Source organism: Belonocnema kinseyi, chromosome 10 (genome assembly GCF_010883055.1).
Source record: "Belonocnema kinseyi isolate 2016_QV_RU_SX_M_011 chromosome 10, B_treatae_v1, whole genome shotgun sequence".
Taxonomy (NCBI): Eukaryota; Metazoa; Arthropoda; class Insecta; order Hymenoptera; family Cynipidae; genus Belonocnema; species Belonocnema kinseyi.
The window spans coordinates 8429933-8445484 of record NC_046666.1 but is presented as its reverse complement, the minus strand read 5'-3'; the positions used below and the strand labels follow the sequence as shown (position 1 = coordinate 8445484).

The 15552-nt window shown below is 31.0% G+C and overlaps 2 protein-coding genes across 2 annotated transcripts in view; both read right to left on the bottom strand.

The window, feature by feature from the left end:
* LOC117181718 (kinesin-like protein CG14535) overlaps positions 1-15552 on the bottom strand; it is a 223153-nt gene that overhangs the window by 186828 nt on the left and 20773 nt on the right. The gene's annotated exons all lie outside the window — the stretch shown is intronic.
* LOC117181719 (sulfotransferase 4A1-like) lies at positions 1971-6040 on the bottom strand. Its single transcript, XM_033374663.1, has 7 exons — positions 6008-6040; positions 5239-5453; positions 4730-4829; positions 4459-4645; positions 3833-3959; positions 3626-3720; positions 1971-3482 (listed from the first exon to the last, which is right to left on the bottom strand). The coding sequence occupies exons 2-7, from the start codon at positions 5444-5446 to the stop codon at positions 3171-3173; spliced, it is 1029 nt and encodes a 342-aa protein (XP_033230554.1). The 5' UTR covers positions 5447-5453; positions 6008-6040; the 3' UTR covers positions 1971-3170.

The following is a 15552-nucleotide window of genomic DNA, read 5'->3' as shown; positions in this document are numbered from 1 at the left end:
TCAACTTAGGGCCAGCGATTGCGTGATAATTCTCATGCCCCCTTCTGGTCCTCGACGTCGATATATCGGAAATCGGCAGACTCTACCATTAATTTCATTTTATCGCCACTAGGGATTCGAATCGGTCGGTGGATAATGCTTTTTAAATGTAAAACAGGCTCAGGCCTACGGCGTTTACGGAAGGACGACCTGGCGATAAAATTTGATTCAAACTTTCTTCTCACCCTCCCCCACCCTTTTCTCGCAACTGAAGCTTTTTTCTCAAGAGTGCTACTAATCTTAAATGCACTATAGGAAGAACTATTACTTTCTAGAACAGTTAATTTACTTTCAATTTGAACTAAAATACGAATTTTTGTTGTAAAAATGGTGGCCGGTAATTTCTGGGGTGTAGATAACAGAACCGCATACGTATGTATAAGGTCTATCGATGAAGTCTATAGCCACGTGGAGAAATACGCAAATACGAGTTGGTACACCGAGAGGTCAGTCGGCACTGGATTAATTATGCAACGTACCTCGACCGTGCATGGCTCGCCCGTCTGCCGACCAATTAACTCCCAAAAACAACCGCAGCCTCGAAATCCGAGCAGTCGGTGTGCTCAATAAGAGGAGACACTACTATATATGCCTATATCGGCGTCACTCGCCAAGTCCTGAATAATTACAGGTACCATACGACCCAGAGTCTCGATGAATTTCAAACCCCTCGACCTCGATAACCTCTCCAATTTAACTTCAAAAAATCACCTTTATTGTTTGAATACTAAAACTAAACTTATTAGAAAATTAAAAGATGCAATCGCCTAACAACATCCACTTGCTCATCTTTTCTACCATAGCATTTTTCTAATCTGCATAAATCATCCTCTAAGCTAAGCTTACTTTATCCTCCTGCTGATGACACCTAATTGCTCATCCTCCTAATTACATCCATTTGTTTATCCTCCGAAGTACGTATACTAGCTCATCCTCTAAAATACGCACACTTTATCCTATTTCTAACCGCATCCGCTTGCTCATTCTTTTTACTATACTTATGTAATCATCTTTCTGCCCACACCCTGCAGGTTCATCCTAATAAGCCTAATTGCTCATCTTCCTAACTACATCTATTTTTGCATCCACCTAACTAAGACCACTTTCTCATTCTCTAAACTATATCCACTTTATCCTCCTTCTATCCACAACCACTTGTTCATCCTGTTAACTACATCTATTTGCTGATCATTCTTAACTACGTATACAAGGTTCAACATACTAACCATGCCCAACTGCTCATCCTCTTAACTACATCATTCTAGCTACCCCCACTTTCTCATCCTTTAAAGTACGTGTACTTTACCCTCCTTCAAAACATATCTACTTACCCACACTTTTAAACGCATCCATTAACTCGCTCTTTAAATAAAGCCAACAAGAATCATCCTACTATCTACTCCAAACTGCTCATCCTCCTAACTACATCCATTTGTGCGTCCTCCTAACTACCTGCACTTACTCATGCTTTAATCTACATTCACTGATTCTCCTTCTAACCACACCAACTTGCTCTCCTTTTACTCGACATTTGCTCATCTTTCCAACCATGCCTACAAGGTTCATCCTATTAACCATGCCCAACAGCTCATGCTTCTAACTATCCCCACTTGCTTACACTTTTAACCACGTCTATAATACCCATCCTTCTACCAAGTAGATAATCCTTCTCACTACATACAAATATAGCATAACTTTTAAACTCAAAAGGATGAAATTTCCACAAAAAAGTTAATTTTCAACCTAAAAAAGGAAGGTTTCATCATATTAGTTGAATTTTGAAACAAGAACAATTACTTTTAATCAAACAGTGGCATTTACACTTAATAGTTGAATTTTCAAGTAAAAGAGATGAATTTTTAACCTACAAAAGGAATCTTGAGCGAAATCGCATGTCCCAATTTTTTAAAAAGTAAAATTACAATAAAAATCAGTTTGGTGATATTATTTAACAACTCTTCTTTAAAGATTATAGAAGACCAAATAGGAAGAATAGTACCAGAAAAATTGTATTTTATTTTCATTTGAAATTCTGACAAGTACTTATAGCATTTCTGTTCCAAAAAGTTCACACTGAAATAGAGCTTAAGTGCCCGAAAAGATCAAAATAAGTCCTCTATTTTAGCATGACCTTTTTAAGACAAAAGTACCGGCAAAGTCCCGTTTAATTTCTATGGTTGAAATGATTACCAGAAAAAATTACTATAAATATTCCATTTTATTTTTAATTCAGATTTACGTTCCAAAAAGGTCCTGCTGAAATAGAAATAGAGTACCCACGAAATAATAAACGATTGCTATCTATGGTTCTTCTCGCCTTTTGCATTTGAAAATTCTTTTTAAAGAGCCCGCGTGCCTCTCAAATTTTAAAGTGTTTCTTGCCATTAATTTTGTACATTTTGGGGAGATTTTTTATATAAGCCTCCTTGCCTCTCAGATTTCGGGGTGCTTTGAAAGAAGAGTCCTCCTTCAAGGATCTGTATACCTTTAAATTATCTGTATGACGTCAGAAATTTCAGATGTCATAACAAATCGAAATTACAATTCAACATTTTTGGATAGTAAGAAATTCGAGGATATGAAATAAGTTTTAATCCAAAAATCAAAACCCTACAAAAGTTTAAAAACTAATTCTGCTACTAATGTTTCATAAATTCTGCTGTAAATCCCTGCTCAAAACATTTGGTCAAAATCCTTGTTTCATTTCTAACATTTGTAGCGACATCAAGAATAAATGTTACCGCTTCAGCTATACAATTTTTCTTGTATTTTTGTCCCTATTTGAACTCTCAAACCAATTTTTAGGAAAGGCTGGTACTTAAGTAATCCATGGGTGATTCAAAATCCATTTAAAATTAATTAAGAAGTGAATGAATTTGAGAGCCGTATTCAGAATGAAATTGCAATATTGTTTTATGAATATCACTACACAATCACCTGCAATCACTTGTAATCAGAATTGCCAATTTAAAATTATATATCATGACAGTGATTAAAATTCATTTCAGTAATTAATTGGGATAAAGTGTACGCAGAATATAATTTGCTAAAACGGATGATTTCAAAAAAAAAAACCTATAAAAATCTTCAAAATTGGGAAAGGGATTCAATTTTTCCAAATCTAAATCCAATTAACGGCAATTGTCTTTCGTGTTGATTATGGGGAACACAAGATCGGTATCTTTTAAATTTTTGGTAATCCATTCATCAGCTTCTTTTTCCATTTCTGCACTGAAGAATTCCTTCCAGTTGCCAGTCTGCCCCTTTCCGATGAAAAATTGACTGCACGAAGATATTCCATAGTCATATAGCTCACTGAAATTTACCATTGGATTTTTTCGGAAATTATCTATATTTACGTAATCCAACAACTCAGTTAACTGATTTTCACTGTAATTTTTTCCCAAGAAACTCGCCACCATTTTAACTGCAGAAAGCAAATCCTAGAAACATTTAAACATACATTTTTTGTAGTCTTAGCTCAACATTTGATCATTTCACCCTAATGCATGAGACATTTGTGTTCAATACAAATTTGTTAAGATGAAGACAATTTTTAATTCAAAAATTGTTATAATAAACTTACGGATCGCAATTCTTCGTAAAATATGAATAATAGATTAGGGTGATTTCTTTGAGTCCACGCCTCTTTAACATGTTCCCAATATGGACTCCATACAGCTAAAAGCATTATATAATCATTCGTTTAATTGAAAAATATTTCAATTTACCAGTTTTTAACTGCTCAGTTATTTAATTTATATTTGTTTATTTTAATTTTAAATTCACTCACTGAGATCATTTTTGAAATAATTCCAAAATGTCGGAAAGTCACCAACATATCCAAAACCTACTACAGATTTATGTATTTTATACCAAGAAACCGCTACGTCTTTTGGATTTCTCGCCACATAAATGATCTAGAATAAAATATAATTTTAACTTGTGATCATATTATTATTATTTTACTGGTAAATTAGGTAGGGCTTTCCTTGAAAAACGTAATATAAACATTAATGTTAATAAATATCAAGTTTTAAGCGACATTCCTAATTTCAATTTGGAGTATTTAAATTGCCTTTGAAAAAAATAAACCGTTCAATAGACTTTGGCGCTTCTGAAACACCTTTTAATAAAGGTGATACGAGATACAGGGATCATGATCATCTTAAGGTAAATTAGGTTGGCCCTCCCATGAAAACTGTAATCTAAACATTATTTTTTATTTATAAAGGGTTGAACCCTAAACTTGTTATGATGATCTGTAGCGAAGAAGGGAAGGGGTGGAAAAAATGTTCAAAGAAGCATGATGTAGCTTTTGAATGCCCCCTCCATCCTAACTCCACTTCGCTGGGTACAATTTTGAGATAAAAATATTTTGAATCATTTTTAAAGTACATATGTCTGTATAAACTTTACCTTACAGCCAGAATCCAAGATACCTGGCCTCAGGCTAAGAGGAATATGTGATTTAATGAACCTTGGGCATTGTACAGCCTCTAAAATTTTATTGCCAGGTATCAGTAGAGATGTAAAAAACTCTACGTTTTCTTCATTCTTTTTGATAAGTTCGTCTATTACTTCGGGACAATTAAGCCAATTCACCCTAAATCATTTTAGGCAGAACTTTCTTAGAACAATTATTCAACATGAAAAAAATTCAAATTGTATAATTATTTACAAGTCTTACTCATAAAATGGAAATCTCTCAGAAAGTCTCTTCTTCCTCGCTCGATCGAAATCTAGATTATTACTTAGAAGCCAAACGATTTCTAGCGTTACAGTCGTCCCTGACAAAAGTATAAAAAAGTGGTCAAAATGGAAATATGAAAATATATTACCTAAAATATTTAAATTTTAATTCCTTTTAGCTTTCTTTAAAAATAGTATTCACGACATTGGTGAATACTGCGTAAACATGATATTTGATGGCTGTTTTACGCTTGTTCTCTTAAATTTTCTGAACTTTTGTAAATCACAGCATCTAAATAAGGAGTTTTAATTCTAAAGTTTTATCACTAAAGAATGCAAACTGTCAATGCATCTTCAATACTAAAGGGAACAATAGTATCCATCACTTTTTTGCCACATGTTTAAGAATAAAAAAGGGATTCTATTCATAAGCCGAGAACCATGAGCAAGGTTACAAAATTGTAGACAAAATTCAAAGAAGTTTCAAAGGTTTTAAGGGAATCTTACCTGACCGTGGATGAGAAATTACCCAAGTGTCCGAGGGTTTAGCTTTAAAATTGTGTAATTCTTCCCGTTCTTCTGTGTATGTATAGGGGAAAAACCACTTCTTCTCTCCAACTTGCACCCACCCGGTTCTTTCTCCAGTAAAAAGAGTCAACATTTCTTTCCTTTTATCAGCATCCAATAAAGTATAATTTGGTGGTTGTAAACTCATTTTAGTCCTTAGCAAATAAAAATAAAAATGCTTGACAGTACTTTATATTCTTAGTTTTCAGTTTTGCTATTATTAAAAAACTTTGAACAATTTAAAGTTTCTCTTTAATTAATAGGATTTACAAACATTTGGAAATGAATTTTATCATTCGTACATACAACCTTTTAAAGAAGGATAAACATTGAAATTTATTTGTCCTCTCATCGCGATTAATAATAAAAAATATATTTTCTAAAACTTGAAATAAGAATCCCGGCTCGGATTTGTATTCGTGGGTTATTCCAGGGATTGGCAGTTTTATTTTAATTCCCGGCTATTTTTTTTTATTAGCAAGCACCGCGTGAATAAAAAAATCTTATAACTGAATTTTTTTAAATAAACAAAAATGTCATCGATATGGTACATTTACATCAAAATAGAAATACAGGTGTTTATTTTAAAAAACTCTTTCGTAAGTCTTTTTCATTCCATTTTAAACGACTAATAAGGCGTAGTATCCACAAGTTGAACATTTTAAAAAGTACAAAAAGATAATTTTTAGTTGAATTCAAATTCACTTACTGATTTTTGTTCACTGCAACAAACTTTTCCTTCCTTACTTGTGCAAGAAGTTTTTAAATTGTGTTTCTTATCTCTTATTTATCTCCTACCTATCTCTTATCTATCTTATCGATATGTGATCTTTTATCATCTTGCGCCTATCTTCATAAATTTGATATTTAAGTTAACACGTAGTACATAGAGGAAAATTAATCATTAAAATTGACAAAATTAGTTCGATAAATGCAGAACTTTCCTGGATTTTGATCAACTTTACATTTATTTTAGGATTTGGTACAAAACAGAGCTATAAATAACATAAAAAACTCACGTCAAATCTCAAGTTCAAAAACGAAAATTCTTATATGAGGGCGTTGGATATTCTGGTTACATAAAAAGACGTTTAAATAACATTGTGAAATTGTACAAAAGCAGTAGAAATTAAAATTAATCAAATAAATTGAATTTAATTAATTTAAAAAATTAATTACTTATATTAAATTCAAAAAAAAATATAATTATTTTTAATATTAATTAATTAATTGACAATACTTCTTCACGATGAATTGTATAAATTATCATGTAAGCTACGTTCAATAATCGTTCAATATACTTCCGCGCTTGTGAAAAAATTCTTAGAATTTGTTGATACCAGAGACAGGGATCATTATGAAAACTGTAACCTAAACGTTAATTCTTATCGAATAAGGATTTTTCGGAAACTAAGCAACACTTCCAGGGGAAAGGGTACCAGGCTTTGTGACGATTTGTCACATAATGGGGGGGGGAGAAGTCTACGCAGACTGTGAAATAGCATACGGAAACTATGAAATATTTTTTAAAATGCTTGCATTAATGGAAATTGAATTAATGAAATGAATTAATAAAATACAATAAGAAAATGCAACTATTTATCGTTGAGAGTTCATTCTTTTTTAAACGAAAAGTCTGCTATTATACTTTTGGTTTCAGAATTCATCTCTTTTGGATACAAATTCTACATTTTAGTCCCCATTTTGTTAAAACTATTTTGTTCAAGAATTTTATTTAATCAATTATTTAAACTCCCAATTTAACTATTCCATTTTTGCTAGAAGATGAATCGTCTTTAGCTCAGTATTGAATTGTTTCGTTAAAAATTATTATTACTTATATTAACATTTTCTTGAAAAATCAACTGCTTTGTAGAGAAATCGAGTTCTTGGTTCATAAATTCACAATGTGGTTAAAAAATATTTTCTTTCTTGACTGAAAAATCTTTCCTGGTTAAACATTGATTTTTATTGGTAATAAAAATATTGTGTTCTTGTAATATCAGTTATTAAATTTTTCTTTGAGATTTTACCCTTTTTGTCTAAATTAAAATCTGCTCTTAGTTATAATATCAAGTATTATATTTTTCTTTATAAATTAATCCTCTTTTGATTGGAAATTCAACCATTTGGTGAAAAGTTAAGCATCTTTGTTGAAAATTTATTATTTTGTTGAGATTCAATTTTTTAAATTCAACTATTTTGTTCAAAGTTGAATGATTTAGTAGAAAACCCAAGTATTTTATTGGAAAATTAAGTTTTAACCATCTTTTGGTGAGACTCATATTTTTTAGTTGAAGATTCACCTTTGTAGGTTTGAAATGCAACCGCTTTTTTGAAAATTGAACTTTATTGCTGAAAATTTGCCTATTTAAGTCGAAAATTTATCTTTCTAGGTTAAAAATTAATTTTTTTTTTAGTAAAAAGCTTCTTGGTTAAAAATTCAAGTCTCTTATAAAAAATCCTTCTCTGGTATACAAATTAGATTGTTTAGTATAAAATTCAACTGCTTTTGGATGAAGTAAATTCTTTTTTGTTTGAAAATTCAACCATTTGGTTAAAAATATTCTTAATAGATTCAAAATTAAAGTATTTTATTGAAAATGCAACATATTTCGACCAAAAATGTTAAGGTTTTCAGATTGAACTATTTATTCATTTTCTACTTACGGACATTGGGAGGTAAATGCTTTGAAATTGGACTCACCTAGAACCAAAAAAATAATACACTTATTACTACAAATTACCATAAATAATGAAAACTAGTTATTAATAATTGTACGGAAACGGAAGTATGAAATTTTGCTGTCGAATTTTCGAGTAGATACTTCGAAACTAACTCTGTGGCAATTCTACTTGCCAATTTTTTATCTTACATTTCCCATTGTACTTTCTCTTCCGGTTCTCCCGAGGGAGTTCCGGTTTACGTGGCAGTCACCTCTTAATGGCGTCCCTTAAGGCTACATCTCACTCTTTTTCGTTTCACTACCATCCCACTTATTTAGGAGGGACACTGAAAAACGGACTGATTCAATCGAAAATTCTCTCTTACTTCGGCAACTTTCATTTAAGGGTGGATTTTGTTTAAAAAGAAGACGAACTATACCTCAAAATAAAAAAATTGAAATACTAGAAAAGACAAATTCTGAATACAAATTTCTACCTTACCGGCTTCGAGACCATTCGAAACCTTGTGTGGTTTATATCTGTGCTAGGTTTCTAGATCGTTCTCAAAGGGTCCTGATGACGTCAGAAAAATGAATTTTGAAAATTGAATGGCAAATTAAAATATAAACTGTCGAATTTTTACATGAATTCGATTCTGACAATTGCACAAGATATTATTTGGGACTCTTTGAGAACATTCTAGAAACTTGGCACGAACATCAACCACAAAATCTGTCAAACGGTCTCCAAGTCAGTAACACATTTCACAGCATAAAAAAAGATAAACTATTAATCCAAAAATAACGACTGTTCAACAAAATAGTTGAATTTTCGACCGAAAAGATAATTTTTTCATAATATTTTTGAATTTTCAACGGAGTACACAAATTTTGAACCAAATAGTAGAATTCTTCATAACAAAAATTAAATCTTAACTAAAAACATCAGAATAAACTTTTCAAATGAATAGAATGAACTTTCAAGAAAAATAAGAGTAAAATTTCTATAAAAATATTACCTGTTTACCAACAAAAGAATTTTCGAACTAAATATACGAATTTTTAACAAATAATTACATTTTTCACAAAATAGTAGAATCTAATTAAAGATAGATGAATGCTGAAAAATATATATAATAGTTCGATTTTTCGAAAAAAGATCAATTTTTGATTAAAAAATTAGAATGTTAAAAAAAAAGTTGAAGATGTGGAATTTTCAATAAGAAAGATAAATTTTTACCATAAAATATAATAGTAGACTATTAAATAAAAAATAAATCACTTGTCATTAAAGAAGATGAATTTTCAATAAAAAAGGACGAAATTTCTACCCAAAAAGACGAATATTCGAACAAACAGTTGAATTTTTGAACAAAAAGATAACTTCTTAATAAATTTTTAACCAATAAATAATGAAACAGTGTAAGTTTCGACCGCAAAATATGAGTTTTTGAGAAACTAATAGAATTTTTATCAAAATTATTAAATTTTCTAGCCATAGAAAAATTTTCAGTTCAAAGGTAAGATTTCTCTATCTAAAAAAACGAATGTGAAATAAAAGAAGATGTTAAACAAAAGTTGAAGTTGAATTTTCAATAAAAAATATTAATTTTTAAGAAAAAATATAATAGTAGATTTTTTAATTTAAAATAATTAGCTTTCAACAAAAGAAGATGAATTTCCAAACCCAAAATTAATTCTCACACCAAAAAGACGAATCTTCTATCTAAAAAGACAAACGTAGAATTTTCTACCAAAAAGGTTACTTTTTAATCAACTTTTAGTAAAAAAAAAAGGAATTTCTTACATAATACTTCAATCTTTAGCCAAATGGTTTAATTTTTAACTAGAAGAGAGAAATTCTTAATCAAAAACATAAAACGGACTTTTGAATTTTTAAAATAATTAAGCAATTGAGCTGAAAACGAGAAACGGGGAATATCCCTGAAAACAGGAGAAAAAAGAAACTTTTTTAAAAGGGGAAAAAGAGGAAACCCTTGAATGATAAAAAGATACCCCCACCCCTTCCAATAAAAAAAAAAGATTAGAACAAAATCCGCCGTGGTAAAAAGGCGTGTTAATCTCAGACGGAAAATCCAACATGTAGGTCCAGAGTAACAAACGTGCGAGCATGTAGCTCCTCGGGGTGGCCCTTCCGGCTCAGAGAGGAACGCACCGAACCAATAGGTGCGTGTGAGGGTTGGAGGGAACACAGTTATTGCATTAACTCATCATTGTCATTTTTATCACGTGCCCACTTGAATCAACGAAACCCGTGCTCTCTCGCACTACCCCTTCCAAATATACCACCTCCCCCAACCCCTTTTATTTTCATCCCTTCAAATGTTCACGCACTCGTTTTGGGGGGTGACTCTTGAGCTCACGGGGGTGGCTTATTTTCCCCCAACTAACACAAACTGTACGACTGTGTTATTTTCAACCCCCTTTCACCCCCATTCCACAACCCTCGCGGATTAGCCGCTAACGAGTCGTGTTACTCGTACGCAATGCAATTTTGTCCACCAGTCTACGCGAGAAAAATTTGCGTTTTAATTTGGCACGAGAGAAACTATTTCTTTGTTATTTATTTAACGTTGTTTATGTTTTGCCCCTCGTGGATGCGTGAATGAACTATAAACTTGAAATTAGTTATACTAATACAGAAACAAAAATGGTTTGTTTAGAATTTTATTTTACTAATTCATACCTGCGTCAGACCGGATTCGAACCAGGAGAGCTACTATTTATCAGTGGAACATTTATAAACTTATAAATTTAAAAGTAATGATATCCATTGAAATAGAGTATTATTCGGAACGAATCTTAAAAGTAGGGGTCTGAATAATAAATTCTTTAACATTAATTTTTTTTTAAATCTTTAAAATAACTATAGTACCTGAAACGAAGGATGTGTAGCTACGAGAAGTAAATTTTTAGAGTGATCATTATCATCTTACAGATAAATCCTGGGTTATAGCACATAAATGTCGCAAGTTAAATCATTGAAATACTCGTTTTCGAAAACAATGATTGCGCGATTTTCGATATATATATTGGTGTGCCACTTTTTTCGACAGGATTTATTTTTTGAATTTTATTCGCTTGCACGAAATCGAAAGGAATAATTTAAAGAGTATTGAAAGCTGCACTTTTTATAGAAATTCCCACCCCTGGCTGTCGTAAGAACAATCTTGCCTGTCGATACCTTTGTGTTCCGAAGGATCTAGATTGTAGAAAGACCTCTACGGGTGTCGAATGATATTAAACATTCAGGCATCGTCTAGACACGATCACGATGGACTGTACGTAAAGGTAAAATCTATACGATCGACAGACGTGAAATGGTCGATAGCTATATACTTCAAATACTGACGAGGACCCATGGGAAGCTTGTATAATGTATATTTTATCTTGCAACTGATGCGGCAACATAGGCAAAGGCCCTGAGGGGCAATGCTCGTTTGCAACATTGCACTCCGACTGGTAACAAACTTCATATAACATAGAGTCCATATAGCTCAGAATGACGTCTATAGGACACATAGAGACAGATTCGTGAGAGGTCCATGAGAGGAAAGCGTGAAATTTAAAGAAAATTGAAGAACTTAGAATATGAATCTTTTAAGAGCTTAAAACTTGTTTCTGCGTCATATCATTAATTCAAAGGAAACATTATTACTTTCAGCATGCTAGCGATGCAAAGAAAATCGATTATTATGCTAGACACTTTCAATCTTTTTCAATTTAGTAATGGAAGATAAATTCAAATTCATCTCCTTATTATTATTGTTACTTAGTACCGTATTGTGAATAATAATTATGTTAAATGTATTGATTTAATTTATTAACAAACATTGAAAATTAAACTTTATTACTCGAAACTAAAGTTGAGTAACTACATTATGTAAGTTTGTACAGTGATTATAATCATCTTATAGGTAGATTTTGCAGTGCGGTACGTGAAGGATAAAATAAAAATAATAAGGATACTTGTCTAACCATATGTACCTAGTTTTTATGAATAATCGTTTAACGAAAATAAGAAAAAAAGTAGAGCAATGTACATTTTTTCTTCTAAAATTCAGTAAATTTGCAGACAAAATTTGCTTGATAAAGCCAGGAGTAACGCACATAAGGTGAATGGGCGATGGGCTATCTTTTAAAATTCCCTGAAACTTCTTGACGTATTTTAAAATTTGTTAGAAGTTTTAAAAATAATGTAAACTTCTTGAAATCCTTTGATATACCTTCAAATAGTTAAAATCTATTTAAACTCCTTTGGAGCCTTTTAAAATGACCTAAAATATTTTGAAACTTTTTAAAGCATTTGAAAATTAATTAATATCATTTAAAATGCCCTGAAATCTTAAAAAAATAGTGGTATTCCTTCAAATTATTGAAATCTATTTAAAAAATTTGGAATCTTTTAAATTACCATAACCGATTTCAACAGGATTAAAAAAAATTGAAACATAGGTACAGATCTGAATTCAATCACTGTCAACCCACGGGTTAACTTATTAAAAAAAGTTACTAAAAGTGATTTAAAAAAAAGTGAATTGAATTGGCTGTGCGGCAGCCGTAAGTATTCTTGACAGTTACTTAAAGTCCTGCTTACAGAAATTGTCTCACTTTTTCAATTTTTTCATTAAAATCCGCATATGAATCCAAATTCATTTTCTCAAAATTCTTATTACTGAGTCTCTTGTCGTCAATAATTATATAATAAATTTTTTTATCTTCTTTTATCAACAAACCTTAAAAATACACATTATTATCTGAAGCGAAAAATGTGTAACTATACAATGAAAACTTTCAGTGATTATGATCATCTACCAGTAAAATCCGAGCTACCTGACACAAAGGTTGCAATTAAAATAATAAAGATACTCGTGTAACTATATGAATCAAATTTTTATAAATAATCTCTTTGAGGGGATACATTCATAATTTTAGAAGCTACATCCTAATTTTGAGTATTGTATTATATATTGTAGGATAGTTTGCAATAGTGGACTATTATCAGCACTAAAACACGTATCATGGGTCTAATTCAGCAAGGCAGTAATTTTCGTGTTAAGGTGTGCCGACTCCAGAGACTGGATAGTCCAAGGGGTGTTTTGCGGGTGGTCCAAAGGGACCATAGGAACCACAAGGACCACGTGGTTCCCGCAGGATAATTGGAGGCCGCTCAGGGAGCGAGACTCTTCCTACTCCACCTCCAGGACAATGTCGAAGGAGTTCAGAAATACGATCGAGTATTTCGTAGAATTATCTGGATTGCCAGACCAACCTCATCCGATTAACGTTTCTCCGTGATGTAGTGGAGTTTTCAACCTCCAGATACCAAGTCAATTACCAATTCACCATTCCCACTACGATATTATGTTGAAGTTAGCTCAAATTCATCTTCTTTTTAATTCTTATTAAACATTTAAATATTAACGCTTGATATTCAACATAGAACTTTATTATGGGCAAATTACCTTAATAGGATTTTTTGTGGGCGCGCAGTGCCTACTTTGACTAATTTTTCTCAATAAAATAATTTTTATTTAATAAATTTACTTTAGACACGATTTACTGAGCACCACTGAGCTTTACGCAAACCAATTAATAATTATCACATAACCTCGGTAGACCCTTGCTCCCTTAGCAGCTATGGTAATGTCCTCCAGCATATCGGACTTTTTGCTAAAGTTCGATGGCCATCCACAACAGAGGTGTGAAATTTTGATTTCTGCCAAAGCAACAGTTCGCTATCGCTCATAATTAAAAACTCTCTCGAGTCTCAAGTCTCTAATTAAGGCAATTCGAATGACGAAAATTAATGTTTGAATTTCAGGTCAGACCTTTTCCAGTCGTGACATGTACGTGAGAAAAAGCAGCAGATATTAAGCCCCTTTCTGGGCTTATGAATTTATTAGGAAGTTCTAAAACAAAAAGGAACACCCGCGAGACTCATGTCACTGAACCCCCTTCCCCTGGAATGGTATTTATGGTTTTAGTTATCCAGGGATAATTCGTCTTGAGAATTTTATTCTGAGGAAAATGTAGTTGGGTTTAAGTATAATATCTTGTATAGTCTGGTGTAGTACAATATTTTTAATATGCATTAAAGGGCGTATTTTACTTACTTTTTAGATGTTACTTGTATGATTTTTTCATTTTCTAATTTTTATTCTATAATTATTACAGTAATAGTATTGAAAGCACGTGCAAGTTCAATTCTCTGGCTTTCTACTTCATAATAGTAGCAATACAAATAATTTAAAACACCATTATTAAATAAAATTGATATTTGCTTGGGAATTTTGATATTCGTTATTGCCTTTAGGGTCAGGTGAATTAAAAACGATGAAATTGTTTTAAACGTTTTGGCACATAATGACGACCCATATTAGTGAATTTGCTGTAATCTTTACAAATTTAAATTACGCAGTTTACATAAAAAAGTTATTTTTTTATTAATATTGAAGTTGGAAAATGTAATAATTATTTTTTATGTTTTAAAATTACAACGTAGTAATTTTCTCATTCTTAGAATTAATTTAAATTGAAGTAGGATTCTGTCTAAAAACAAAAGTATATTGAATGATTTTAAAGTAAAAACTTTGCAAATCAACCAACTTTAGATTCGCTATATTAAGTTAACCTGTATCATTTATAAATAAAGGCGTTTAAATTTGACAATATGACATTGACAGTGTTTGAAAATTGAAAAATGTTGAATTAGATTCTCTAAAAATTGCAAAATTTCAGAATAAAATCTGGAAACTTTTATTATTTTATTGAAAAAGTGTTGAAATTGTATAATTTATTAGTCAAAGCTTTCAAATTTGAAAAATGAATCGTAAATTAAATAATCTCGAAATTGAATTATTCCAGATTAAAACTTCCAAAATAGGACAATTTCAAGGCGTTAAAAATTGAATTTTTTCAGACTAAAATTTTGAGAATTGGATCATTTAAAAATTGATAGGAATAAAATTAATATTAATATTAAACATTTGTCATGCGGATCTTCTGCAATTTTACAACATGAAATGGAAAACGAAATTTAAGATTTTAAAGACAAAGGTTCTGAAATTCTGGAATTTCAGTTTCTTTTAACTTAAAAATATTATTATCCAATATTTTACAAGAAACTGATAAATAAAAAAAGATGTCTAACAAAATATCTTAAATTTAAACAGAATAATTTAACTTTCAACAAAATAGTTTAATTTTTTCTAAATATCTGAATTTTTTGCCAAAAATATTAATTTTCTACTACAAGATGAATGTTCAATAAAGTATATGGATTTTCAAGTAAATAGTTGCATTTATAAATGAAAAATATAAGTGTTCAAACAAAAATGGAACAGATAAATTTGCAGTTGAAAGAATATATATCCAATTTATTTGAATTTTAAACTAAAACATAATAATTTTCAACTCAAGATGAAATAAGCAAGTATTTAGTCGAATAAATTAATTCTAAGCTAAAAATAAAACGAACATTCAACGAAATAGTTCAATTTTCTACTAGAGATAAATCTTCAACCTTAACAGGAATTTTTAACAAAGTAGTTTAAATTTCCACTAA

Bases quoted from the DNA above. Each gene is read 5' to 3' on its own strand.
- LOC117181719 (XM_033374663.1), bottom strand. From the start codon at position 5,446: ATGAGTTTACAACCACCAAATTATACTTTATTGGATGCTGATAAAAGG. The intron at 4,830-5,238 runs GTAAGATTCCCT...TACTTTTGTCAG, and splicing joins AATTTCTCATCCACGGTCAG to GGACGACTGTAACGCTAGAA. The intron at 3,483-3,625 runs GTAAGTTTATTA...AAATGTTTCTAG, and splicing joins TTTACGAAGAATTGCGATCC to GATTTGCTTTCTGCAGTTAA.